The sequence below is a fragment of the Drosophila arizonae genome, chromosome 2, assembly GCF_054131065.1.
Source record: "Drosophila arizonae isolate 15081-1271.41 chromosome 2, UAZ_ARI_1.0, whole genome shotgun sequence".
NCBI classification, from domain to species: domain Eukaryota; kingdom Metazoa; phylum Arthropoda; class Insecta; order Diptera; family Drosophilidae; genus Drosophila; species Drosophila arizonae.
In genome coordinates, this window is record NC_142922.1 from 3,340,417 (window position 1) to 3,366,291 (window position 25,875).

The 25,875-nt window shown below is 35.6% G+C and overlaps 3 protein-coding genes, 1 long non-coding RNA gene and 3 other non-coding genes across 11 annotated transcripts; 3 read left to right on the forward strand and 4 right to left on the reverse strand.

The window, feature by feature from the left end:
• Positions 1–576: 576 nt before the first annotated feature.
• Positions 577–24,214, reverse strand: LOC108609103 (serine protease 7). Of its 5 annotated transcripts, none has more exons than XM_089471411.1 (3): positions 24,092–24,214; positions 1,969–2,626; positions 577–1,327 (listed from the first exon to the last, which is right to left on the reverse strand). In XM_089471411.1, the coding sequence occupies exons 1-3, from the start codon at positions 24,111–24,113 to the stop codon at positions 733–735; spliced, it is 1,275 nt and encodes a 424-aa protein (XP_089327537.1). In that variant the 5' UTR covers positions 24,114–24,214; the 3' UTR covers positions 577–732. The 5 variants fall into 5 exon arrangements, with proteins under 5 accessions (XP_089327537.1, XP_017856286.1, XP_089327557.1 ...); XM_018000797.2 differs by lacking the exon at positions 24,092–24,214 and adding an exon at positions 3,992–4,166; XM_089471431.1 differs by lacking the exon at positions 24,092–24,214 and adding an exon at positions 4,128–4,146.
• Positions 6,838–6,917, reverse strand: TRNAL-UAG (transfer RNA leucine (anticodon UAG)). The gene has a single exon. It is a non-coding gene; the product is annotated as a tRNA-Leu (tRNA).
• On the reverse strand, positions 7,421–7,500 carry TRNAL-UAG (transfer RNA leucine (anticodon UAG)). The gene has a single exon. It is a non-coding gene; the product is annotated as a tRNA-Leu (tRNA).
• LOC108610251 (uncharacterized) lies at positions 8,903–10,191 on the forward strand. Its single transcript, XR_016271424.1, has 3 exons — positions 8,903–9,127; positions 9,203–9,662; positions 9,725–10,191. It is a non-coding gene; the product is annotated as an uncharacterized LOC108610251 (transcript).
• LOC108609185 (uncharacterized) lies at positions 11,185–12,293 on the forward strand. Its single transcript, XM_018000915.2, has 2 exons — positions 11,185–11,386; positions 11,452–12,293. Exons 1-2 carry the CDS (start codon positions 11,291–11,293, stop codon positions 12,214–12,216), a joined length of 861 nt encoding a protein of 286 aa, XP_017856404.1. The 5' UTR covers positions 11,185–11,290; the 3' UTR covers positions 12,217–12,293.
• LOC108609460 (uncharacterized) lies at positions 12,857–13,915 on the forward strand. The gene is made up of 6 exons (XM_018001183.2): positions 12,857–13,146; positions 13,228–13,335; positions 13,398–13,457; positions 13,532–13,564; positions 13,634–13,720; positions 13,780–13,915. Exons 1-6 carry the CDS (start codon positions 12,907–12,909, stop codon positions 13,798–13,800), a joined length of 549 nt encoding a protein of 182 aa, XP_017856672.1. The 5' UTR covers positions 12,857–12,906; the 3' UTR covers positions 13,801–13,915.
• On the reverse strand, positions 16,527–17,620 carry LOC149270198 (uncharacterized). The gene is made up of 3 exons (XR_016271605.1): positions 17,410–17,620; positions 16,958–17,228; positions 16,527–16,897 (listed from the first exon to the last, which is right to left on the reverse strand). It is a non-coding gene; the product is annotated as an uncharacterized LOC149270198 (long non-coding RNA).
• Positions 24,215–25,875: the final 1,661 nt, after the last annotated feature.

A 25,875-nucleotide genomic window follows, 5' to 3' on the forward strand; every position in this document is an offset into this window, starting at 1 on the left:
AAACTTCCATAGAACAACGAAAGTTACACAGGGCAAATTTATTAATTATAATTTGGATATATCTATACATAAGAGCAAAAAGGAGCTATGAAAACATGACCACAGGCTGTAGCATTGCTTTGCCAATGTCAGAAATGATAAATAGAAAAGATATTTTGAAATTGCCTTAAGAAAGGAAAATTACCAAGTCTGAAAGGCCAAAGCAAATAAAAATAGAATTTTTCAATAACATATTCTTCATTTATATTTAAAGCATATGCAAACTATGGATCTATGTCATCTCCCTATCAATATTCATCCAAGTCACATTTAATATAAGACAGCGAGCCATAACCACAAAAAGCTTTGGTCAAAGTCCAAGAACAGCTGGAACGGCTTCAACTGCTGCTGCTTCTACAGCTGTTGCTGCTGCTGCTGCTGTTGTTGTTATTGTGTTGGCCAATTGTGACCGGAAGCTTTTGTTGCGGTTTATATTTATATGCTGTGGCCAATTAAAGTGTGGTGGCAATGTCAATGGCAGGCGATTGTATCGACGGACGTGCTGGAAAATCCAAAGGTTTTTCAAAAGCCAGTTCATTCACTTTGCGCATAGTCTCTAAGCTAGATTCTTTTATTTTGGCTAAAACACTTACGACTAATATTAAATATGTTATTGATATGGTTGTATGTATAAACGAGTATGTTGGCAAGATCACAATTCGAGCTTTAGTTTTAGGGCGAGCGCTGCTCTCGTTAGGCTCTCACATTCTGCTTTATCCAGATGTCATAGGCCGCGACGCTGGTATAGACGCCCGGCCAGTCCTTCAAGCCGCACTTGTAGCCAAACGAGACAATGCCCTCCAGCACCCAGGCATTGTCACGGAACCGCAATAGCGGTCCGCCGGAGTCACCATCGCAGCTATCCTGCGCATATTTCCCGCCCGCACACATCTGTGTGGGCATTATGCTGATCTTACGCTCCGAAAATTTACGCTTACACTGCGCCGGCTCCACGAAGTTAACGGTTAGCTTCTGCTTGATCGGACTACGTGCTGTTTGCAGGGTCCGGCCGTAGCCAACGACCGTATACTGTTGTCCCGCCCTCTTCGTTTCCGGCGCCACCACCGAGGGCAGGCAGGCTGGCTGTATGCTGCTCGAGTAGTGCACATTTCGATCCAGCCGCACCAATCCAATGTCGTGCAGCTGATTCGGCGTCCGCTCCTTGTACAGCTCATGGACGATCACCTCCTCAATGCCCAAGCGCTGGGCAGCCGGCGCACAGGGGCCGCCGCCTCTCGGGCAATCCACTGCGGAGCGTGTATCGTGCTCGCCCAGACGCGCCGAGGCACTAAAATATAACAAATTAAGTAATAAAATCAAATTTATAAACTGAAGTTAAAGCATGGGGCGCGCTTGTTTAGCAGGAAATCAGATATATTGCTAATTGAATTTAAAAAGTGCGAACGGGTCAGCCGCCAAACACCCAATGCAAAGCGAAAACAAAAGCAAAAGCAGCCGGTCGAGTAAATTAAGAGCGCAACGAATTGTTATCCACTTTGAACCGCCGTTCCATGACACCTGCACCCCCTCTCAACCCAACCTCCACCCTTTTCCCCTTCCCCAGCGAAAAAACAAAACACCGAACCTAACCCAGCCCAAAGCAAGACTTAAATGAATCACGTTAATAAGGCAGCAGCAGCAGCAGAAGTCGCTAAACGCTTTGAATCTGGTTTGGCCAACTTAATTAATATTCTTAAACATTTAGACAATAACAATCAGAGCGTCACACACCCAGAAAAAAAGATATACAAGCGGTTAGCTGGAGTCCCCCATAGCGGCTAATTAGCTGCTTGGAAATCGCAGCTCGATTCGCAGCAATGCGTGAATTTTTTTACGTATGATTAAGCAGTGCGAATTTTCGTCACGGCTAACGGAAAGTTGAATGAAATTATGAAACCTGTTCGGAAGTAAATTTGAAATTCTACTTACAGTGGTCCAATTTCTCGCACGATCCGTCCCACTAGACAGTGGGCAGCGGTTAGCACATAGCGCTGATTGATCAAGGTGCCTGCACAGCTTGTTGAGAGTCCGTTGCCGGCAAGGCGTCTGTACTCGAGCAGGACCATCCAGGGGAATTCGTTGAGATCGGCATCCTCGCCGCCATAGATCTTGTTGTCAATGGTGACACCCCCGCAGGCGGGCGGCTGTGGCAACAGAGCCGAGCCATCCACCTGCTGTGGCTGGCGTCGACCCTGACTCTGACGGCCCGGACTCTGCGACAGACTGCTGTCGGCGCTTTGCTCCTCGCCAAAGCTCCAGGGTCGCCGATCGCTGGGAAAGAGCAGTGTGGTTGGCGCTGGGGTATTAGTAGCACGATTCCAACCGAAATCGTAGCCCTCGCTGAGGTCACTAAAGTCCGGATAGTCGGCAAAGTTGGGCGTCACACGGTAACTGCGCGTGTAGCCAGTATCTCGAGTGCAGCAGATAAATGGACGATTATCTTGGCCCATTCCACAGCTTGACTCTCTAATGAACTGCTTCTCCGTGGTCGACAGACTCGACTGCTGCAGCACCGAATACAGAGTCTGGCACTCATTTATCTGCACACAAAGGCCGGCGCGTTGATTGGGATTGATGCAACGCGCGTCTGCAAGAGTTAAAGAGAGAGAGCGAGACAATCAGAGATCTGGTTTATGTGGGGAAGAACACGGCCTAAGCATGAGAATTGACAACGACATTCCTGTGGTTCCCCTACTCGCCTAAAATACCCTAGTCATTGATGTTTATGTTATTTATATTTCCGAATCAAAAGTGAATGGAAAGTTAACTGAAGAAGTCGAGGTAGCCCAAATCGAATCGAAAGAGATTTATGTTTTTCATTTAAAATAATGTTTGTAGACTTTAAACTAAGATATGAAACATTGTATATGAGATTTATATTATATATACATTATATTATAAACACATAATTTGAGAAATTATATATAGGTTTTGAAAATCAATTCTAACTAAAAATTCTTTTTTTTTTTTTAATTCTTATAATAAAATTAATTTCACTTTTTTTCTTTGAAAAAATCAGTAAACATTTTAAGCTTCATTAAGATATATATAACAATATATATTAAGTATAAATATATTTAACACTCAATAAAAATTTAATTCACAAAATCAAATTTCATAAAATATAAAAAATATTCATTCCCAAAATATGTATTGACCATTCTCATAGTATATTTACTAAAGTTTCAACAAAACGTGAATTTACATATAAATAGTCTTTTGTTTATGAAAATTGAACTGAAAGCTCAACAATTGCTTGCTGAACAAGATTAAATCGAACATAACCTAGATATAACCTAGATACACCGAAATAATTGAGCGGTTCTTACTCATTTATAGCATTGTCTTTATTTTATTTCACTTTTTTATGGTAAACAGTTGATATAAGTTATATTTACATCAAAATGAAACGTTTCATCATGTATTGACCATTCTCATAGTATATTTACTAAAGTTTCAACAAAACGTGAATTTACATATAAATAGTCTTTTGTTTATGAAAATTGAACTGAAAGCTCAACAATTGCTTGCTGAACAAGATTAAATCGAATATAACCTAGATATAACCTAGATACACCGAAATAATTGAGCGGTTCTTACTCATTTATAGCATTGTCTTTATTTTATTTCACTTTTTTATGGTAAACAGTTGATATAAGTTATATTTACATCAAAATGAAACGTTTCATCACGTAAATTTCAGTACAAAAATTGTTGTTTTAAGGTTGCATTGAACTTGGCACGCGCTGGTGTTTAACAGTCTTTAGCGACTGGTTGAAAACCGGCTATAATTAGTATTTAATTATGCACTTTTCCCCAAAGCTCGTGTATATGATTCTTTTGTTATTATTATTTTTTTTTTTTTTTTTTCGGGTACACAAAGCACATTCTTAGTATTAGGTGTGTATTAATGAAATCCCGGTGAATTTGTGGTTTTTCATTTGTCACTTACAACGCGCTCTTGTGTAATCCGCAAATAAAATGCACAACAACAACACAAAAAATTTCATTATTAATAAATTAAGAACGGATGCTTTATGAAATTATAAACATTTAAAAGTGGAATATATGTATGTATAGATGTTTACCGTCCAACTAGACGTTTGAAATGAAACTGTGAGCTGTTGACTGTTGTTTGAGAGCTTTTATAGCTGCGTGATCGTGATTAGCTGAGAGTTAATACAACAAGAACGAATGCATACGTGAGTCTTGTGAGAACCGGTGTTAAGAACTTGAAAGCAGCCAAAAGCGACCGCCTCAAAATGGGGCTTAACATGTGGTTAAAGCATTTGCTATACACCTATATATATAAAACAAACAAATTATCAAACCAAAATATACAAGAACAAAAAATATATGTTTATATGTGTATGATATTAGATATTAGTTTTTTTTTTTTTTATATATATATACATATATATATGTCACTGGTCAATACTCAATGACATTAACAATGCGTCTATGCTTCTTGGGAAAAATCTCATGTTTTGGCAGCGAGTACAATGAACCTAATGTCAAGTCAATGAAATCCGTGTGCCACGTCACAAATATGACTGAGACTGTGGCGAAAATTCCGGCTAATTGATTTGAGAACTGCTCTGTTTCGTTTACTCATCTGTCTGGCAATTAAATTTGCTCAATAATTAATTTGCCTATTTGTCATAAGAAATGGATTAAAATTATGATAGTTTGCTTATATCCAAATGCTATTTCTTATAAATATTCTTAAAGCCAAAAAACAAACAAATAATATATAGTTATTTTTGATTCCATCACTGGGATTTCCTGATATGCATGTACCAATGGGTTGCTATTAACCCGAACGGAACTATCCTAACACCATTCGTTGCTGTAACGAGTTCCTAATGCGTATTTAATCTGATAGACTGACCTGTCACAGCATTAAAATTTCCATTCATTCATTGTTGACTCACCTGCACATCAAATTTAAATAACCAAAGAAAAATCACATTTCTAATTCTATACATTTTGTAATATAGTACATACATAAATTATATATAAATTTAATATAATATGTATGTATGTATTAAATACTATAAAACAAATATGTTGTATTGTAATCAAAAGTATAAGTGTAAATATTCTAATCTAAATTTTGATTAGTTTTTTATAAATGATTAAAACATGTATGATTAAATGAGTCACATTTTAATGCAATTTCATATATAAATATATTTTATTTTTCTATAATAATCAAAGCGTTGTGTATATATAATTGAAAGTTGATTAATAAAAAAAATACCGATCACAAATATGAATAAATCTTTAAGTTAACAAAATTAGTTCACATTTTTCCTATAGTAAGATTTATAATGTGGCTATAAATACCAAATACAACAAATATTTATAATAAATAGTTACATATTTACAATCTAAAATATTTTAATAGATTTTTATACCCTGAACCCATTGAAAATGGGAAATCAGGGTAGAATGGTTTTGTTAAAAGTATGTAATAGGCAGAAGATGGCGTAAGGTGATCAGGGCGACAAGTTGAGTCGATTTGGCCCTGTCCGTCTGTCTGTCCGCCCGTCCGTATGTATGAACGCGTCGGTCTCAGAAGATTTAAGAGCTAGAGACTTAAAATTTTTCCTAGGTTCGTGCATATCTCGCGCACAGCAAGCTTTTCTCTAAATATCCCGATATTTTACTATCGATTAAAAACCCTTTCGAAAGCTAATTAATTAATTATATCTCCCACACCTTTAGAGCTAGAGCTTTTAAATTTTAAATGTAGACTTATATGTATTTTATACAATTTCGGTTTTTATTTAAATTTACCCCCACCTCTATATTCACCCTCTGCGTGTATGTGTGTGTGCATGTGCGAATAATTATTGAAATATCAGTTGCTCGAAGGGTTCAGGGGATCTCGTAGTCGAGCAGTTTCGACTAGAGCTTTCTTACTTGTTATACTAAGAAACTATTATTCAATGTTATAAGCATACTTGACGCATTTTCCCGTATGACAAACTAATCTGGATTAACGTTCGAAGCTTTCATAATAATATATTCTTAATCATATTTGCAGCATCGGTCCAGATATTTATTTATAGACGTGCACTAAAAACAAATTGTCTGGCATCATAATAAATAGAAAACCTCAACTACTAGTCAACTACTACTAATCTGGAATTTTATCCGAACCGTCTTTCATTAGACTGCGATTGTATAGAGACAGCATTTCACTTTAAGCAAGCCGAAGGCCTTAGTAGCCAGCGCTTAGTTGTTAAGTTAGATTATAATTTAAATTACAGTTAGCTGTTATAGATAAATAAATAAAACATTCCATCGTATTTTCTATTATTTAAGTTCTTAAGAATTTTCAAAAAGACTTTCAGCTAAATTGGTAAGATATACATAGGTTTCACAGAAAATCCATGCCTTCGTATTTCCAATTAGCTTTGAAAGAAAGCTTTTAAGAAAAAAAAACATTAGATAAGTTGTGTTGCTTTACATTTGATTCATTTATTTGCCCCGCGGCGAGGACAGTTACATGGAACCGCAAAGCCCTTTAATTTCCTGTTGCTTTTCCTTTCATTTTATTCCCAAATTGGACCGACCACGGCGGGTTACTAACAAGATCAACGTGTTACCGCAGAAAGGGTTCAAATGGAGTTAACTAGCGCACGCGGGAAATGTCAACGCCAGATAAACGTCTGTGCCGGAAAACGGGCGTGGACATGCTTTAATTAAGCGCGAAATATTCCGAGTGCTAATGCAAAACAGCTTGCAACCACCAGAAAAAAATAAAAATGAAAATAAATGCTAACCGCTTGACAGCGGTGGGATTCGAACCCACGCCCTTTCGGACTGGTGCCTAAAACCAGCGCCTTAGACCGCTCGGCCACGCTGCCATATGCCGGCACCGTGATTTCAAGCCCACAACTTTCACACAACCTATTTTCAAATACAAATGTTCTAATCAGAATCCAACACATTACCTTGTCTACATATGCATACATGTATATTTATATGTATGTACTTTACAAGAGCTGTATATTCTATATAAAGCTAATTATAAACTATCCAAATTGTGTACCTCTATTATGTCCCTAATTTTTTTCATTGAATTTTAATTAACATTAGGAAAACTTGATATATAGATTTCATACTTTGCTTTGCGTTAATCTATTTAAATTTCATTTAATACACTCTTCAGATTTACATTAAAAAAAAAAAAAAAAAAAAAAAAAAAAAAAAAAAAAAAAACATAAAATGATTGGACACACAATAGACATGGATAGACTATATACACCATACATATTATTTATTATTATTATTTTTATAAAATAATACGTACTATATATACTCTGCATAGATGTGATGAATATATTCTAAGCATAAAAATATAAAAATCTGACAGCGGTGGGATTCGAACCCACGCCCTTTCGGACTGGTGCCTAAAACCAGCGCCTTAGACCGCTCGGCCACGCTGCCTCATACGGCTTTGTGTCAAATATGCTACTTGAATTCGCACCACAATTCAGTTGTCTGTCGTCTGCTACTAAAATCTTGGTATAGTTTCGGGGATGATTTACACGAGTGTTGCCGAGTTATATTTTTAAAAGGTAGTAAACAACAAAACAAAAAAGTAGTAAAAACCGGCACTTGCTACTGATTGGCAGCAAGAATATGTACATGATATTAAGTGCAATTAAAAATAATTTTTGAGGCGAATTATAATTGAAAGCTAATTTTGAAAATGTAATTTATTAAAAGCAAAATAGTATTGTTTAATGATAGTTAAAAATTAAAGAAAAAGAAAATTATACTATAAATATCTTAACTATATACACTAACCAACTAAAATTTGTATGCATATTTGGTGTACTTCTACATACATATACGCATATAATTTACTTGATAATCATATAATATAGAGAAATATTTGTAAATAAGAAAAAAAACATTATTAAAGCTAATACATATTTATGCATATTTGGTGTACTTCTACATACATATATGCATATAATTTACTTGATAATCATATGATATAGAGAAATATTTGTAAATAAGAAAAAAACATTATTAAAGCTAAGACAAACAAATTTGTTACCTATATAGTATAATCGTAAGCTAAATCAAAATGTAGAAAATATTCAAAAGCAGCAGAAGTTTTTTATGCAGTCTTGCACTTAGTGATGGTAAGAATTAAAATCAAGAACTATAAAATAAAATATACCCGAGCAATAACAATGCCAAAAACACTTTTTACGACTCAGGATTCACATCAAAGCTATTCTAATTCATTGACAAACGCATTTTGATTTTGCGATAATGAGCCTGGGCATAAGGTCACGGTGGTCAGGGCATGTTGAGATACAGATACAAACGTTTAGCTACCTTCCCTGCAATCATGCGCCCTTTGAGGTCGACAGTTTCTAGCCGCACACCCCGTTGTTTTGTTGTTATTTTACGATTTGTGCATTTCGCAAATTCGCAAGCAAAATAAAAAACAAACAAAAAACGAAAAGGTTTCCCTTTCTATATATTTTATAGCATTTTTATGACGATATAGTTTACTATTTTGCTTCTATATTTTTTTTCTTCCCCGTCTTCTGGGTTTACGAGCGTTTTATAACTTGTTTACATTAGGCAAGTGAGTAACGGTAACCCTGGGAAGCGTTTTATGCAAAAATCTATTAAAACGATGGCGAGCTGCATAAAAATCACAATAAATGCGTCTTAAACGGTTCATAACACAGCCACCACAGGGATTACGCCAGCTCGACTTGACTTTGCCCCCACTCCAGTTCACATTGCTACGCCTCAAACTGAGTTTGAAGTTTGAGGCAAGCGTTGCCAATGGACCGTGACAATTGTTGCTGCAAATGAAAATGTCGCATGGAGCAGTCTGCAGCTCAGTTTAGGGTCTAATCTGACAGTTGACAAAATGTCCGCTATCATATCAACTATAATTGTGTTCACAATATATTTAATGCTGCCCACTGTGGAGGTTTACGTTATACGAGCTCTAGAAAAGAATATGGAGGAAATGGGCTACCAAATGGAAGAAAATAGCAATGTGAGCCCATGCTTAAGCAATATTATAGGCAATATCTTTGTAAGTATGCATCTAAAGTTTTCTTAGTAATGGATTTCAATACTATATCTATTGTTTTCTTCAATTTCACTTTAGCTCGAATTCGGTTCACAAATTAAGCGCAAAACAAAGAATTATTTACAACATATAAATGTGATAAATGGACAGAATTATTCTATATTCTTTAGTTTCTCAAGAAAACATATAATACCATAGGCCGCTCGATAATTTGACATATGTATATAAGTTAAAAGAAAACTAAAAATAAAAAAATTGTATGCCAAATGCAAAACAAGAAAAAAGCTAACAAAAAAAAACATAATTAGCTACAGTTACGTCGACTTAATTTCATAACGAAATATTTAAGTTCTTTATACATTTCACAAATTAAAATTTAACGCAGTTTCTAAGCTAACTAACTTGATGTGAAAAGATTTGTTTTAGTTAACACAGAATGTTTAAGCTGATATATATTGCTCTTCTAACGGTGCTGATTTCAAGCCTAGATGCACGCCCAGAGAGTATCGACGACTTGGAATCATTGTTGAACAGCGCTGTAAGTTTTCAAACGCATTTATAGATTAAAGATATAATCAGACTTAGTTTGATTTTAAATAGGGTGAATATAATAAAATCGTGCCAACCGGAAAGGCGAGATCATTTTCTATCAAACCAGATGAAAATGTTCTTATCAATTTGAATTATAAACCAGCAAAGTCAGGACGTCGCAAACCGGGACATAAGAAATCCAAAAGCCAAAGCCCACAATACTACCTGAACTTTACGTTTCAGAACTATAAGAATCCAAAAGAAGACACAAAAAAGAAGCCAAACAAAAATCAGCATGGATTTAAAAAAAATCAGTTTACAGATTTTCCTCTTAAGGGCGAAGATCCTTAGGCATTAACAGATCATCCTGAATATACATAAATCGTAATTGAAAAAAAATAAGAAATTAAGATATATAAAAAAAAAAAAAAAAAAAAAAAAATTAAATGGAAATGAATTATATTTCTTAAGTCACTAAATATAATTGCAATAATGTTTATCAAAATATATGGTCAATTAAAAAAATATCTCGTAAATTTTGATGTTTGGTTTTGCACTTTGCAGCCGAATATACGTAAGTACATATAAGTATATAAGCACATCACGTATAACCATGACGGATCCCATGAAATAAATATATTTACAGACGACCACATTATTATGACTATATGAAATCAGCTGATCATTCTGAATAAGAATAGTTATATAGATTTTTACAAAACCATTTAGCCCTGATTTCCCATTTTCAACTGGTGCAAGAACTGATTTATATTGGAATGCTTATCGACAAGCCACAAATGCTATTGTACACTAAACTTAAGTGTGAAATTAAGTTTTTCAATTAAACTATTTGATATGTATTAAAAAGTTATCTTTGAATATTTGCGTTCAACAAATTTGATTTTATGTTCGCAAAGTGGAATTTGGACATATTGATAAAAATTTTATTTTTTTCAATTGGATTTCGATATAAAAAAAAATACTGTATATATATCTAAGTACTTTACAATTTTTTCACTTTATAAAATTGATTTCCTGTCATTTCCTAAATGTATAGACCTAACAATAATTCATAATCAAATAATTTTTAAGCTCAAAAGCTAACAAAATTATGATGGCAAACCAATTACCGGAATAGGCAATTATAACTAATATACTTTGAGATAAGCATGGGCACACAAACTTGCAAACTCTTAAAAGGCAATTAATATTCTGTCCCTGAACACACTTCAATCAAATTTCTTATCAAATAATGTGACAAATTTTAACAATTATTAATTAAAAAGTAGAAAATTATGAATTAAAAATTGTCGCTGTTTATTTGATAAAAAAAAGTAAAATAAAAAAAAATTTGCTAATGTGCATATTAATTCAATGGAAAGACAATACGTCTTGCTCTAGATAATGGCCAGGCCACCTTTAAAAATATTGACACGCCGAAAATTCCCTAGATAATAATCCGTAGACAGAGTCTAGCGATAAGCTTATCGCAATTTATCGACTTTCGTTCGCCTATAAATACGACCTGAAACATGCAAATATCTTTAGTTGCTATTACAATTTTTATTGTATAGCATACTAAAAACATAGTGTATACTATATATCTAGAAAAATATCTGAACCGAAAGCCTCAGCATGAAATTCTTCGTTATTCTTGCCTTGTCGATGACCGTATTGGGTCTGCAGGATGTGAGCGCCAGAAGCATATTTGACAGTCTTGGCCAAGAGTTTGTATGTGTTAAATGCGGAAGATACAACCCGATGAAGATGTAAATCTCAACTGCTTTCGTTTTCAGGGAAATTTTGGTAACGCAATTGGCAAGGAAGCCTCAGCTTTAGGCAATGCCATAGGCCAGGCAGCCTCTCAGTTCGGCAATAATGTGGGTCAAGCTGCAAACAATCTCGGCAACGCGGTGAGCAGCAGTCAGCTGGGCCAGGACGCCTCCAACTTGGGCAACTCCATTGGCCAAGCGGCCTCGCATTTTGGCAATGAAGTGGGCCAAGCCGCTGGCAATTTGGGCCACATAATTGCAACGAATGCATCTAACATGGCTCACAATATTGCCACTGGCGCATCCAATTTTGGCAACAGCGTGGCATCCGATGCATCCAGTCTGGCACATGACATCGCCAATAGCTTTAATTCCGATGAAAACTCTGCTTCCAATGTGGCCAGCAATGTTGCTTCTGATGCTTCCAATGTGGCCAGCAATGTTGCTTCTGATGCTTCTAATGTGGCCAGCAATGTTGCCAGCTCTGCTTCCAATGTGGCCAGCAATATTGCCAACACTGCATCCAACATTGGTAGCAATGTGGCTTCTGATGCCTCCAATGTGGCCAGCAATGTTGCCAGCTCTGCTTCCAATGTTGCCAGCAATGTTGCTTCTGATGCTTCCAATGTGGCTAACAACATTGCCAACTCTGCATCCAATGTTGGCAGTAATATTGCTAACTCTGCTTCCAATGTGGCTAACAACATTGCCAATTCTGCTTCCAATGTGGCCCACAACATTGCCAATGCAGCTTCCAATGTTGCCAACAATGTGGGTAACTTTTTGTAAGCGAACTACCCAAATGTTTGTAATCAGCGATATAATATCATCGTAAATAAAGCTATAATTTCTGTCTAATATAAAAACGTTTTTATGTTTTCTAATTTCTTGTTGACCTGATTAAAGTCTGAAGAATAGAAATTCGTATTTACAAATTGGGTTTCATACTTCACGAATTGAATTCGAGTACAGTAGAATCCGGTTATAACGACACGCATGGACCCTTGAGCGTTACAGATGGGATGGATTCTCCTATATATTTTTGTTTATTTCACATATGACAAGCGTTGCTATTTACAGAGCTGAATATCTTACAAATTGTGTATCTAACACAATAAATAGTATCTTTTGGCTTATAGCTCTACAAAGCAATAGACCCACAATTCAAACAACCCGCTTGGATCTATTTTAAGATCCTTTGCACATTACACAACTTGACTATTTCTGTCATAAAAATAGTTTATATTAAGAAAAGCCTTTAACTTAACATTCACCGCAACGCGATAAGAAGTTTAAACATCAATCAGTGCGCGCCGCCAGTTTCGTATATGAATTATTAGCTACTTGAGCTTAAGAAGGGCGACTTATAATTACATTTTACTGCGACTCAACTTAGTTACATAGATAAGATGCCTATATAAATCATACTGCTTGTCCCTACAATCAAAACAGTTAACAAGTTAAAACCGAACAAGCAATATGCAAGTCAAAATTGTAGCCCTCTTGGCCATCTTTGTGATGGCACAACAAGCCGATGCTGGCACCATTACCTTTGGTGATCTAATGGGCGATATTTCGAAGGTAGCTGTAGCTGGCGAGAAAGCAATCCATCAACTGGAGAATAAGGTATTCGATTCTGCTCAGTCTGAAGTGGAACATGTTGAAACAGCGATACAAAACATGCTAAGTGATATGGCTAATGGATTGGATGATCTAGCTGTAAGTATGAGCATTATAAACTGGCCGAGAGTCTTGAAATTCGATCCTAGATATATGATCTCTACAAATTCCCATCTCTAGAATGCCCTAACCAATTTGCGAGCTCAGCGTGATTATGTTCAACCGGAGCCAAAAGATCTTCTCGGCAGTCTTATGGGTGACATGGGCAATGAACTTGGTCATTTGGCTGTAAGTTGAACAGAGCTCACCATTTTACTTGAAACTATAATATATATATACTCAATATACAGAACACTATCACCAGCCTCAGTGTACAGATTCAGGCCATGCCCAAGTCTAGCAGCGTTTCAGTAAGCATCAACATGAGCTCAACTTGAGATTTTATAATAAATTTGTGTGTTTTTTTTTTTCTGCTTCAATACAGTCCTCTGGTGCCTCGATAATTGGAGAAGTTGGCGTAAGTACTTATCGTGTTCCCAAAATTAATAAACACGATTTATTTTATTATTAATTTGTTTATTTATAGGGTCTGAGCGCTCAGGCCATCGCATCTGCTGCTCATGCTGCTGCACCCTATGTGAAGCAACTGAATACTGCTCTGGGCGATCTTGCTGTGAGTTCCACATTATTACTTCATTTTGAACTTCGGCTAATTACTTTGAACTATTACAGAACTCCCTTACCCATCTATAGATTGGACCATATCAAGTAGAAAACATTTATATTTTCTATCTTTATACTCGCATATTCATAATCAATCAATTTGTAGTTTTAATAAAGCGTGTTCTGAACTTTTTGAACTTTACAAGCAATCTGGATAAAAATAATTATGTTGCGCTCGAGTTTTCGGAATCTAAGATCTATAGGCGGAGCCAATTTGATACAGTCCATTTCCAGATGCCTTTCCTACAAAATCATCTATTTTCTCTTCAGTCTGATATGGGTAATGCAGAAAGAAGAGCAGCATTAGAAGATCAAATTACCTGAAAATCACCAACGCCATAACTGCCCCGACCATCCCGAGTTGCCTCTGATCTAATGTTCATTGACCAAGCCATAGAACATAAAGCTTTACCCCGATGATAGAATCGAATAACATGTAGACAACAAGACAGACAACTAACTATATTATTCCAAATCTCAAGGCACTCTCTTCAGTATGTAAAGACTTATACCAAGGGAGATAATTTTCATTTCATGAACGATTATAAATATTGCATATATTTTATATACTTTATACATTATATTATAGTAGAAAAAATATATGTACCCAATTAAAATATATAACAGTCTACTTCTGATTCTAAATATCTGTAAATCTGAAGTTGAATCACTTCACCGCGCATGATCATGCATTTAAAATATATGTATATTGCTTAAGCTATCAAAAGATGAGCATAAAATCAGATATATCCACTGTAAGAGCAGCAATATAATCGTTTGCTTGATCTTCTTTGTATGCCTTAAATAATTTTATTTATTTTTTTATTTTTCTACAGCGCCGTTTATAGGGCTTAGCCACAGTCGCAGATGCTCGTGCTACGGAAATTGGGTCATCTAAAAGGGTGAGTCGTTATATGGACCAGCGGAAGACAGCGCCAGGGGGAACACAGCTCGTATGTTATTTAGACGTTGCATGATGGCATATGCATAAACATACTTGTATGCATAACTGTGTGTGACTGGCTTTTGTCGGCTGTTGTTGTTGTTATTGTTATTGTTGTTGTAGGTGTTATTAAGTCAGTTTATTGAGCGGCAAATTTCGTTTGTTTTGGCAACAGGAAAATTGGATATTTACGTCCAGCCGAACAATATATACGCACGATGTTCCCCAAAAAGTCGTGCACGCCGTCATAAAGCTGTAATTATGAACAATTTTTACAAGCATTTTGTTAATTAATTTTGGCAGCTCAAAGATGTAGAGAAAAAGAAAAGAAAAAAAATATATTCAAAAAACCCTTTTGTATGCACGCCCACACATGTCAGCGTCGCATATTTATGAACTATTTAAAAAAAATATATATAATTTGATATCAATTAAAATGCAGAAGCCATAGCTGCTACTAGGCACGACTCTACAGCACACACAATGCGTGTGACCAACTATTTATTTTTTTTTAATCATGAAAAAAAATAAATAAATAAATAATTGTCACATCGTGTTGCAGGCACATTTATTGCAACTTCAGCTCTAAATTCCATAAACCCGTTTTGTGGGTGCTATTAAATGATCAAATTAAGTACATTTTACTGATTGAATCGGTCAACTATTCACGAGAACACGCATTACATTGTAGGGTCGAACTGATTGCCTAATACCCAATCGGTGCTAAGAAGTAATATGTATTCGAAGACTAGGGTAGAAGACTGTTTGGGTATGTCCATAGTAATTCATCTGAGAAAATTTGAATAAATTGGCTACAAAGAGAGGGAAACAACTCACATTCTACTAATCCCTTTAAGGGAGAGTTTTATTATTTTCGATCAATTTATAAAAAATTCCCATGTCATTTTATGTTTTTTCTCAATGTAGAGTTTCCGACTAATGGACTTTATAATCTAAAAATTTTGTTTAAAATTTATAAGAAATTAATGGATTTTTTAAGATCTGTATTATGAATATTAGGAAAATTTTTAGCAGTAGATACACAAGATATATTATATTATTTATAGACATTTATAATATTGTAAAATTATATTCTTCAAAACCTAATAAAGATGAACATTTCATAAAACCAATATACTCCATTCAGCTCACAATCGGATATAAAGCAGTGGCAAAAGGTGCTGGGAACCGGTTCGCGAACGTTTCTATGTTAGTGGTCAAGGTCTAAGGAGCAGTAGACACTCGGACAGTGGACAGTAAAAAAAAAAAAAAAAGAAAAAAACACAGAACTGACTATAGAATGCAGTCAAAGCGGAATAAACAATAGCAATGAACAGAGCAGCAGAAGCAATTCCAAAATAAATGCGAAAAACTGGAGCCAAAGTGAGATCGTCCAGAATTGCATAAACATTGAAGTTATACGAATATAAGTATGTGTTATATACACGCAACATATATATCAGCTATGTGCAGCTGTGTTAGTGCTGTCCTAAAATTAGAATTCAACTCTTAGTAGGGTGACTCTGTGAAATAAATACTAAAAATATTCAATATAGGTATTTAAATAAAATGAGCTGTAAATAAATGTTTTTGATTTTATTCTAAAACTGATATAATATGTTTTGCTTAATTTTTAAAATTTGTAGACTTGGTTTTTTTTTTACTTTTTTTAAATAATTTAAGCTTAATTTAAACGTGAGCTATGTGATATGATTTCTAAAATATTTATATCATTTATAGTATAAATTGTTTGTATATATAACATTTTAAATCAAAATGTGTATGTATATAATTCAAGTAAATTCTTTCAGGCTCCAAACTTGCGCAAAAAATACTCTAGTTCCAAATAGATAATTATAATAGTAAATAAAAATATATAGATTAAAATTACCAATAAAAAAAATTTAATTAGAAAAATATTTAAAATTAAAATGAGATTATTTGGATAGACTCTTTTGCAGTGAATTATGAATATGTTTTATTTATATTGAGACACCCTAATGATGGCATGCACCACGGTCGCAGTGCAGCAAAAAGTTGCATGCATTAAATATATATGTATATACTTATTATATATATAAGTGTGTTTGAGGGACAATTGCGAGTGTGTTTGTGTGCCACAAAGGGTTGCCAAACCACTTGCTTTATGTACGAAGTACAAAAATAAAAATAAATAAAAGCGGGCTGCAAGAAAAAAATCCCTATATTGAAATTTTTAGCAATGCGAATACATAAAATACATACATACTGTCCGCATGTTGAACGAAAAACTGGTTTCTCTTATTGATTACGTTGCAAGCCACTGCCACTGCCATCCCGTCTCCGGTCCCTTCGGGCCGTAGCCAAAGGTTGTCTTATCTTATCGAGAGAAGCCAACTTTTTGGAACTAACACCTGAACTTCAAATCGGGACGCGAATCGTCTAGCAACTGCTGCATTATTTGTCACAAAATTTCAGCTGTCAACTGTCAGTTCAAAGTGGGCCTGCAATAAAACTTGGTGTGTGTGAAGCGGCACTTAACACGCACAACAACAACAACAGCTTCATTAAAATTAATTAATGCCTGGGCACACACTCAGGCACAACAAGGAGCAGGGAGCCGAGCACAACAATAGGTGTCAAAGGGGGGAAGTTGCCATCATTAGGCGCATATCAGTCATTTTTTTTTCGGAGTTTTCCTCTTTAGATACACTTACCGATGTGTATTATAATTTGGTCAGAAATTGTGTCAAGTATAGCAGAAGACTTTAAAGAGCATATAAAGTAGGAGCTAGAAAGAAGGAACTGCTAGAAGCTAGAACCTGGAAGTTAGGAATTGGAACTGGGAACTAGGCGATAAGAACTAGAAATTGAGAACTGAGATCTTAGAACTGGGAACTATGAACTAATAAATAAAAGCTAGGAACTAAGAACTATAAACTAATAACTAGGTACTAGGAACTAGAAACTGAGAACTTCGAACAAGAAAATGGAAAGAACTATCAAGTAAGGCGAATAAACTTTTATAATTATATATTTTTATTATGTATGTAAAATAAATTCTTACAAAAACTAAAAGCTATATACCAAACAGGGTATACAAAAGTCCACCTCAATGTTCCTCCATCAAGTTTTTTTTTGTTAGCCGAAAAATATTCACAAATTAAATTAAATGAAGTGAGTGTGAAAATGTTGTTGGTAGGGGTAAAGAAACAACTGGAAAGCCACACAGAAAACATTAAACAGCCGAACAGTGGGCAGGGTCCAAAGGAAATACGCTCAAGTGATTTTCATACCAAAGTTGTTGTTATTGTTGCTGGTGTAGCTGTTTGCTGTTGATGTAAAATCAAGATAAGCAAATTGTTGCCGAAAAAAAAAAAAATGTGAGCACAAAGGAAGCGATTTGGACATTTTAATGATGATAGAGCATGACATAGAATAAATGAAAATAAAATCCATTTAAATTGTACATCAATATATATATATAAACACCCATACATACATATACACATGATATGATATGACTCAAGAATAGCTGAGCTATAATAACTATATGATTAAAGAGCTTTCCAAATTAAATATCGATATGTCAGCCAGTTATATTTTGGTATTTAGAAGTACGCGCTCTTATCTAAATACAATGAAAAGTAACCAGAAATTTTTTTTATTCATTATTTTATTTATTTATTTATTTTTTTTTATTTATTTTTTTTTTTTTTTTTGTATTGGCAGTGAACAATTTAGGCAACTCATTTTGAGTTAATTGTTTTTTTAGTTGATGAAAATGCACATCAGTTGGAATATTAACTAGTCTTAAGCTAATTAAAGAACCAACTCATTTTGTATGAATATTTTTGAGTGTTAATTGGGTTTCAAGTATTATTTTATAAAGAGAATATTTTCTTAAAATTCTTGAAGTCAGCCATAAAGCAAACGCTTGGTTAACTTGACGAAACGTTAAAATAACAGTAAGATTATTCCATTCGAATCAACGATAAATTAGCTTCTGTTTTATAAAATGAAGTTGAAATCGATTTACAACTCATATCCTTTATATATTTATTTTATGTTAAATATTTATTTTATTTTCATTTTTTTTTTTCGACACGAATGCAGCACATGCCACCAATGTTCCCTGTCATAAGCAAGACTTTCGATAATTATAATTCTGTTTTTTTTTTTTCTTTCATCTTTTTTTTGTCTGTCAAATTGTGGTTGTCATACAAATTAATACCCAAAAAAAAAGGAAAAAATACACGGTGAAGTGTGTGCAAATGTTATGCACAGGCACAGGCACATGGACAGATACCCTAATGTGGCTGCAACCTGTTTGCTCATGACAATGTGTTGCAACTGTTTTGATTTGGTGTTGCCGAAAAACGGGTTACCGAACACATTTCAAGTTCAAAAGTGCAATTACGTGCAACATGTGGCAAAGTAGCTGCCCAGCTAAATGGAGCAAATCAATGCGCGACTTGAGCATGGGAAATGGGGGCAAGTAGCAGACGCATTTTATAAGTATAGACCCCTATGAAGGTCTTGCTGTCTCAACTGATAAAGAGATAATGTGGCTACAATGAAATTTATTAAAAGAAACACACATACACTCGCAAAATATATGCGTTTATATGTATGAATATAGAATGAAAGAGTAAATGTGACAGCAACAAAAACACAGACTGCGTCTGTCTAATTGTCTGACTGGCGGTCTGGCTGACTGACTAGCTGAGCAGTCAGCCCGTACATGCTATATAAGGCAATGCCAATGATATCATCACAGACATACACACTCACACACACGCACATGCATACTGGCTGAGAGGCAGAGCCAACCGCAGATACTTAAGTATCTCAACTGGCGTGGCGCAGGCATTATTTTTGTATTCCACTCTTTCCACTGCAAATGTTGATAATTTGAAGCATGAAATGCAGAAATACCGCGCATACACACACATCAACACACATACACACACACACACACACACACATACACACACAAGTTCAAGTTTGACATACAGGATCCCATTCAAGGCCCCAACAACAAGTAAATACAAAACGAGACGCAAAATCGCAAACAAGTTTCGCTTTTATTTAGTGCCCCGAGCAGCGCCAAGTTGCAGATTCCACATGCAACTGTGTGTGTGAGTGTGTGTATAAGCATGCCCATATACATACAACACATATATGTATATAGTGTATATATAAGCTATATACAGCGTCCCGTCGTTACGTGCCGCAGCATTAAAATGGAACAACTTATGTACGTGAACATGGATGGGCTTGTTCCCTGCACCAGTCCCAGACCCAGACGCAGACACAGTCCAGGGCCCAGGCCCGGTTCATCGTCGGCACTTAATGCTCCACTGATTGCACAACGATCGCACGCTGCTGCGCAAACGCAAACAGCAACCGTCCCCGGCAGAGCGACCATAAAAGGGCGCTCTGCACCAGAATTGCAAACATTCAGACGTTCAGATACAATTGTATCTGCATCTGTATATGTTGCTGCTGCAGCGCGTCATAGTAGCCCAGTGCCCAGTCGATGCCCGTTGTCGGTGTTGGAGTCGATATCGGTGTCGGTGTCAGTAGGTAGACTCATGCATGCATGCACACATACACATCTATGTGTGTCAGCCACAAGGAGCTGAAATTAAAGTAAGGCAGGAGGTTTGTTGTGCCAACCATATGTTTTTAGCTTTCGATTCGCATGTATCTGCTAGATACTTGTTGCACTCTTTGCACAATAGCCATTTAATTATTTACACCGAGCCCTCTCCCACTCTACTTCTCTCTCTCTCTCTCTCTCTCTCTCTCTCTCTTTGTTGGCGGCAGGAGTGGGCGAGCTGCGTTGGCGGAGACGGGTTTACGGCAGAGTAAGCCCAAACACGCAGATTAAAAACTGATTTCCCAGCAAGGATCGCTTGATTAATCGCAAATCGTGCGCACACAATCGTTCAGAGATCACGTTTCTCTCGTCAGCACTGGACTCTGGCCAGCAGCATCAGCAGCAGCTACTTTAGAGTCTTTAAAAATAGTCGGCACGCTCGTTGTGGCAGGGTCTCAGATAGACAGACACAGATATGAGTTAAGATCCTCAGAAGGCAGTCAATTCATCAATGCTGAACGGCCGTCCGCCGAGGCACGGAAATAGCTAAAGTCTATCGTTACATTCTAAATTCTTCATGTCCCTCAGAACAGACAGATAGATAATAAGAAGAGCCTTTTATATAGAAACCCTAGAATAAAATGGAGCGGTGATATAACGATTCTATAACAATTTAAAGAGCAACAATAATACAGTTTATGAATAATTCAGGCATATATAATATTCTGGTAACTCTTTTGCTTTTAGATATTCCATAGAACGATATAATTCGATATTCGTTATCGATACATATTTAATAACAATGCAAAAATAGGGACACTTTTTACATCAGTCATAGCCTATATTAAAATTGGACAGACATGTTCTGGATTGTTTCACTTAGGCAAACAATTTTATTTTGAATTGCTGCACATTCTCAAAAATGATATGAAAAGTGCTTCAAATTTATTGAAAATTATAACTCAATAATAAATTAGTGCATGGTATGTACATATATCTCAGAGAAATTAAGATTCTTTGTTGTGATATATGGAAATTCCAATTGCTTTTACATAGGCTAGTCGCAGACAAATGATTTATATGAAAGACGCACTTGTGCTTATCAAATAGGAACTCAAGACGAAAAACAAAAAACCTCTGACACCCTCAAAAATGTTATGTGATATTTGGGCTGATTTGCCCTAAGCAAACATAACATGTGTTTTATTATGCTCGCCTTGGGAGTGCATAGAGTATATTGGCTTTGTGCAAGAGCTTGTTGTATGAGACTTTAACGTAAAATATATATAAAGTGAATATCTGGTAATCATCTGTACAATTCGAGTTAACATTTTATACCATCATTTAGTGATAAATCAATAGACTGAATATCATCCATAGATCTATGATCACAGAGATTTTCAGATGAATTACAAAAGTTTTGTCCACTGAGTTGTTGTAAATACAAACGCATCGAATTTGATCATGCAGCTCGATTTGAATATGAACGAGTATTACCCAGTCAGTCGTAGCCTGTCATACTTGTTTCTTTCAACAAGATGCCAGGGCAATGGGGTTGCCGTTGTAGAAGTTTGGCGTCCAATTTCCAATTTCTTGTCATGTTGTTTCTACTGCCAGCAGTTGTGGTTCGTTTGGCAAGCGCTATAAATTACAGAATCATTAAAGAAAAAAAAAAAAAAAACAAAAACACACACACACGCACCACGGCCACATAGAGAAAACACATATTTAGTGGCGTAATTTTAAGCAAATAAACAAAATTCATTTTTGGCCGAATGAAAAGAATTATTTGTTTAGGCAGCCGACAGTATCTCATAAGGGCATATTCCTTATGCTAATTGCGACTTGACTTTAAAGGCATCATAATTTCGGCTTTGCCATAAATCACGTACATATATTAATATAAATCCAAAATTATGACCATACCATGCTGACAGCATCGACCTTTTAACCCTTTGCGACAGTTCAACTCTTTTCTTTTTTTTTTTTTGCTGACTTTCTAATTAAGCGACAAAAGGAGAGTGCAACTGGAAAAAATACCCAAAATATGTACAGCTTTTTATTTTGATAAATTACTTTTTGTATATAAAAGGAAAAAAATAAATAAGAAAATAAAAATACAAGGTACTTGGTGCGGTATACACAGCTTAAAGATACTACTGCTTTTCTAAATCAATATTTACTTGCAAATATAAATCAACGAAATACAGTTTTGTCAACCAAATTGACTTCACTAAAAATATTTATCGATTTATTTTAAGAAAAATATTTGTTCCTCTTTATTAACAAAATAAACATATTTTGGATAAAAATATCATATTAACATAAAAATAATTATTTTAACCTGTTAGGTCTACTTAATGTAAAAATCCATAATCGATTTTTATCGAAAATACAACTAAAATCTTATTTGAAATTTTCGATAAATATTCTTCGTGACTTACATTAGTTAACCGATCTGTCATGCATCGATATTGTAAAGTGTCCAAGTCTAAATGCTTGTTCATAATACCCATAGCTCGCCATAATATAGGGTATGTATATACCTTACAAAAATGTATACAAACAGAATGAACAGGCGGCATGATGTACGATACCCTGGGGAACATTTTGTGCCCCAATCGCGGGACAAATTGCTAACAAAAGCACAAAAATGCAAATCAAAATGACAAAAGCAATTAAATTTAACCCATTTTCAATACAACAAAAAAACTGAAGTCCAACAAACGTACGGCAAAAAAAATGAAAATCGAAAAGAAAACTTGACTTTTTGTGGTTATTTCATGTGGAAAATGTACTGCATCACGCGGCTCAAAAGGGCGCGAAGCGAAGCGGTTGCCAACAGTTGCAGTCGAAAGCCAAATAAGAAGAAGAAGATGAAAAAACACTGACAAAGGGTAAAGGACGATGGCTAAGGGGGCGCTTTTAATTATTGGCGCCTGCATGTGTCTCAATTTAAATTAGCTGCGCGCTGCTCAGCACAAAATTAAAATTCAATTTAAAAATGCCACGAAAAATAGCAAAAAAAAAAAAAAAACATAAATAAATAAAAAAGAAAAAATCGTATAACAAAAGTGAACTAATTTGCTTAGATCCAAAAGGGGTGTAAAGGCTCGCCAGCCAACCCTTTTGAAGTTACGGAAATTAGTTTCACAATTTATTACATTAAAAAAAGAAGCAAATAAGAGGAGCAGAAGAAGAATCAGCAGCAACAGCAGCACAATTCGCACAGGCGGCGCATTTCACGCGCTTTTCAATTGCCATAAAGATGATTTATGATTATCACATTTAATAAGCAGAAATTTTTTTTTTTTTTTTTTTGTTTTAGTTTTTTTTTTTTTGTAATTCCCGGCAAATGGCCAGTTAGCTGTTTAGTCGGAAACATCTGTCTCGACCGCCACAATTAACACATTATATGCCATGAGGCATTCAACACTTGGAGCCCACATCAATCGCTGCACGAGAGAAGAGAAAAAACTGTTTTGCGATCCTCAATGACATTGAAATGTGCACTTGGCATGCCGACCAGTGGGCAAGGGGTGCTGGTACCACGGGGTCGTTGGTGCTGGTGCTAGTTGCTCGGCAATGCCTTGAAACTGAAAAGAAGAATGGTAGGGGGACAGGCGTTTTGCCAGTCGCGGGATCAACTTGAAAGCGGCGTACAAAAGTAAACAACAAAAGAGCTGGCTGGAGCTGCTTCTATACCCTGTTCGGCAAACGACAAAGATGTGTATATTTGACAGCTAAATAATATATTGTAGCATTAACTGAAATCTGTTAGAGTTATCACTCACTGATTAAAATAGTAATGTCCATAGGCCTCTTAAGAATCGACTTTTTACCGAAGCAAAATCATTGAAAAATTTGAATCAATTTGCAGTCTAAAAATCACACAGAATCCATAATTATCTATTTGAGTTTGACAACTATATCGAAAGACAGCATTTTCAGTCACATAAAAACTATATTTTTCTTTGCAATTAGCAATCAACCTACCTAAGTTGAATACTTGACGTTCAGTAGAGTATCGCAGAGTCGCTTATACCCAGTCGCTATGTAGTGTGCTTGGTGTTTCTGAAGTTGTTCTGCTGAGATGCTGCTAGCCAGAACAAACATTGTTAGCGCTAAATGCGCCTCAACAACGTTTTCGTTTTCTCTGGCAACATTTTGCGCTCTCCGGCCCGCAGTTGCCTGGCTGCAACTGAGGCAAAGCCTGAAACAATATTTACACGTCGAGCACGAAGTTGCAACTTGAATGTGGCCATGGCTTTGACTGTTGTTGTTGTTGTTGTTGCTGTTGCTGTTGCTTGGTGTCGACAGATTCGCCCGGATATAAAATTATAAAAATAAGAAGCATTCCGTCTGCGCCGTGAGACCTGCCACACTCGATGTTGCACTTGGGCTGACCTTGGACTGTATGCACTAAACCAATCTATCTCCAACTAATAGCCAATACTCTCTACTCTCCTCATTCTCGCTCTCTCTGTCTTTCTTTCTCTATCTCCGTCATTCTGTCGATCTCTCTCTCGCTCTCTCCGTCAGTCTCTCCCACTGTCTAACTCCCTCACTATCTCTCTTATTCTCTTTCACTCCCTCTCACTCTCTTTCGCTCTCTGTGCCGATCTGCGCGTCTCTGTCATCTGAGATCGATGCGCTCAGACATACGGAAAGGCGCACAGGGCTAAATCGGCTCAGATCGTCGCTCTCGTCAAATATATATATATATACTTTACTGGGTCTACCAAGCCTTCTTCTACCTGTTATAAGCATTTTATTAAAACCAATATACCCCTATTTTTCATTTCCAATATAATAAAAAAATAATAATAATATAATAAATATACAAAAATAAATATATTTCAAACATGTGTTATTCGTTGATCTTCAAAAGAAGAAGTCAAGTAGTCTAAAGCAGTTTTACTTATTACAAGTCCCAGTATGCCTTGATTTGGTCAGAAAAAGCTTCATACATATTGTAGTTTACTTTCGTCCTATTTACTATTGAACATTCGAGCATCGTAGTATATTTAGCCAACGTAAAAAAAAACACAAAATTCTCTCAGCAGTTAAATTTACAACAAAATTATATAATGTGTAATGATGGATCGTGTACACTTCGTTGTAAAGCCTTATTTTTGGCGGGTTGGTCGCTAGGCCATGGACTTCTGAATCTGATCTTTTACCTTCATCAATATCGTATGTTAATTGACAATTTTTTTGTTTTTTTGGTTAATTAATATAATTTTTATAAACAGAAACTTCCCTTGGTTTATGGTTTATGGGCTCTAATTATTTTATAGCCATCGCAGTATTTAGTGCCCTCTCCGTAGTAGGTGGTATATTAATGTTGGTCGCAATCTTCAAGGTATGTACTCAGTCATATAATATAATAATATAATATAATATTTATATTCATTTTAAAGAATATTAAATGGCTACATCTATTGGGACTAGTGTTAAGCTGGGGTCTTCCTGTCGTTATCGCCTATTTCATTTATCCACTTGGTAAGTTCCGTAAGATTTTAATTGTATGAATTGGAATATTAAATTGCTATTTCTTTTTAGTCATACACATTGT

Bases quoted from the DNA above. Each gene is read 5' to 3' on its own strand.
- LOC108609103 (XM_018000797.2), bottom strand. From the start codon at position 4,049: ATGAAATTTTTTGTGTTGTTGTTGTGCATTTTATTTGCGGATTACACA. The intron at 2,627-3,991 runs GTAAGTGACAAA...TAACTCTTGCAG, and splicing joins GGATTACACAAGAGCGCGTT to ACGCGCGTTGCATCAATCCC. The intron at 1,328-1,968 runs GTAAGTAGAATT...GTTATATTTTAG, and splicing joins GTGCGAGAAATTGGACCACT to TGCCTCGGCGCGTCTGGGCG.
- LOC108609460 (XM_018001183.2), top strand. From the start codon at position 12,907: ATGCAAGTCAAAATTGTAGCCCTCTTGGCCATCTTTGTGATGGCACAA. The intron at 13,147-13,227 runs GTAAGTATGAGC...TCCCATCTCTAG, and splicing joins ATGGATTGGATGATCTAGCT to AATGCCCTAACCAATTTGCG. The intron at 13,458-13,531 runs GTAAGCATCAAC...GCTTCAATACAG, and splicing joins CCAAGTCTAGCAGCGTTTCA to TCCTCTGGTGCCTCGATAAT.
- LOC108609185 (XM_018000915.2), top strand. From the start codon at position 11,291: ATGAAATTCTTCGTTATTCTTGCCTTGTCGATGACCGTATTGGGTCTG. The intron at 11,387-11,451 runs GTATGTGTTAAA...TTTCGTTTTCAG, and splicing joins ACAGTCTTGGCCAAGAGTTT to GGAAATTTTGGTAACGCAAT.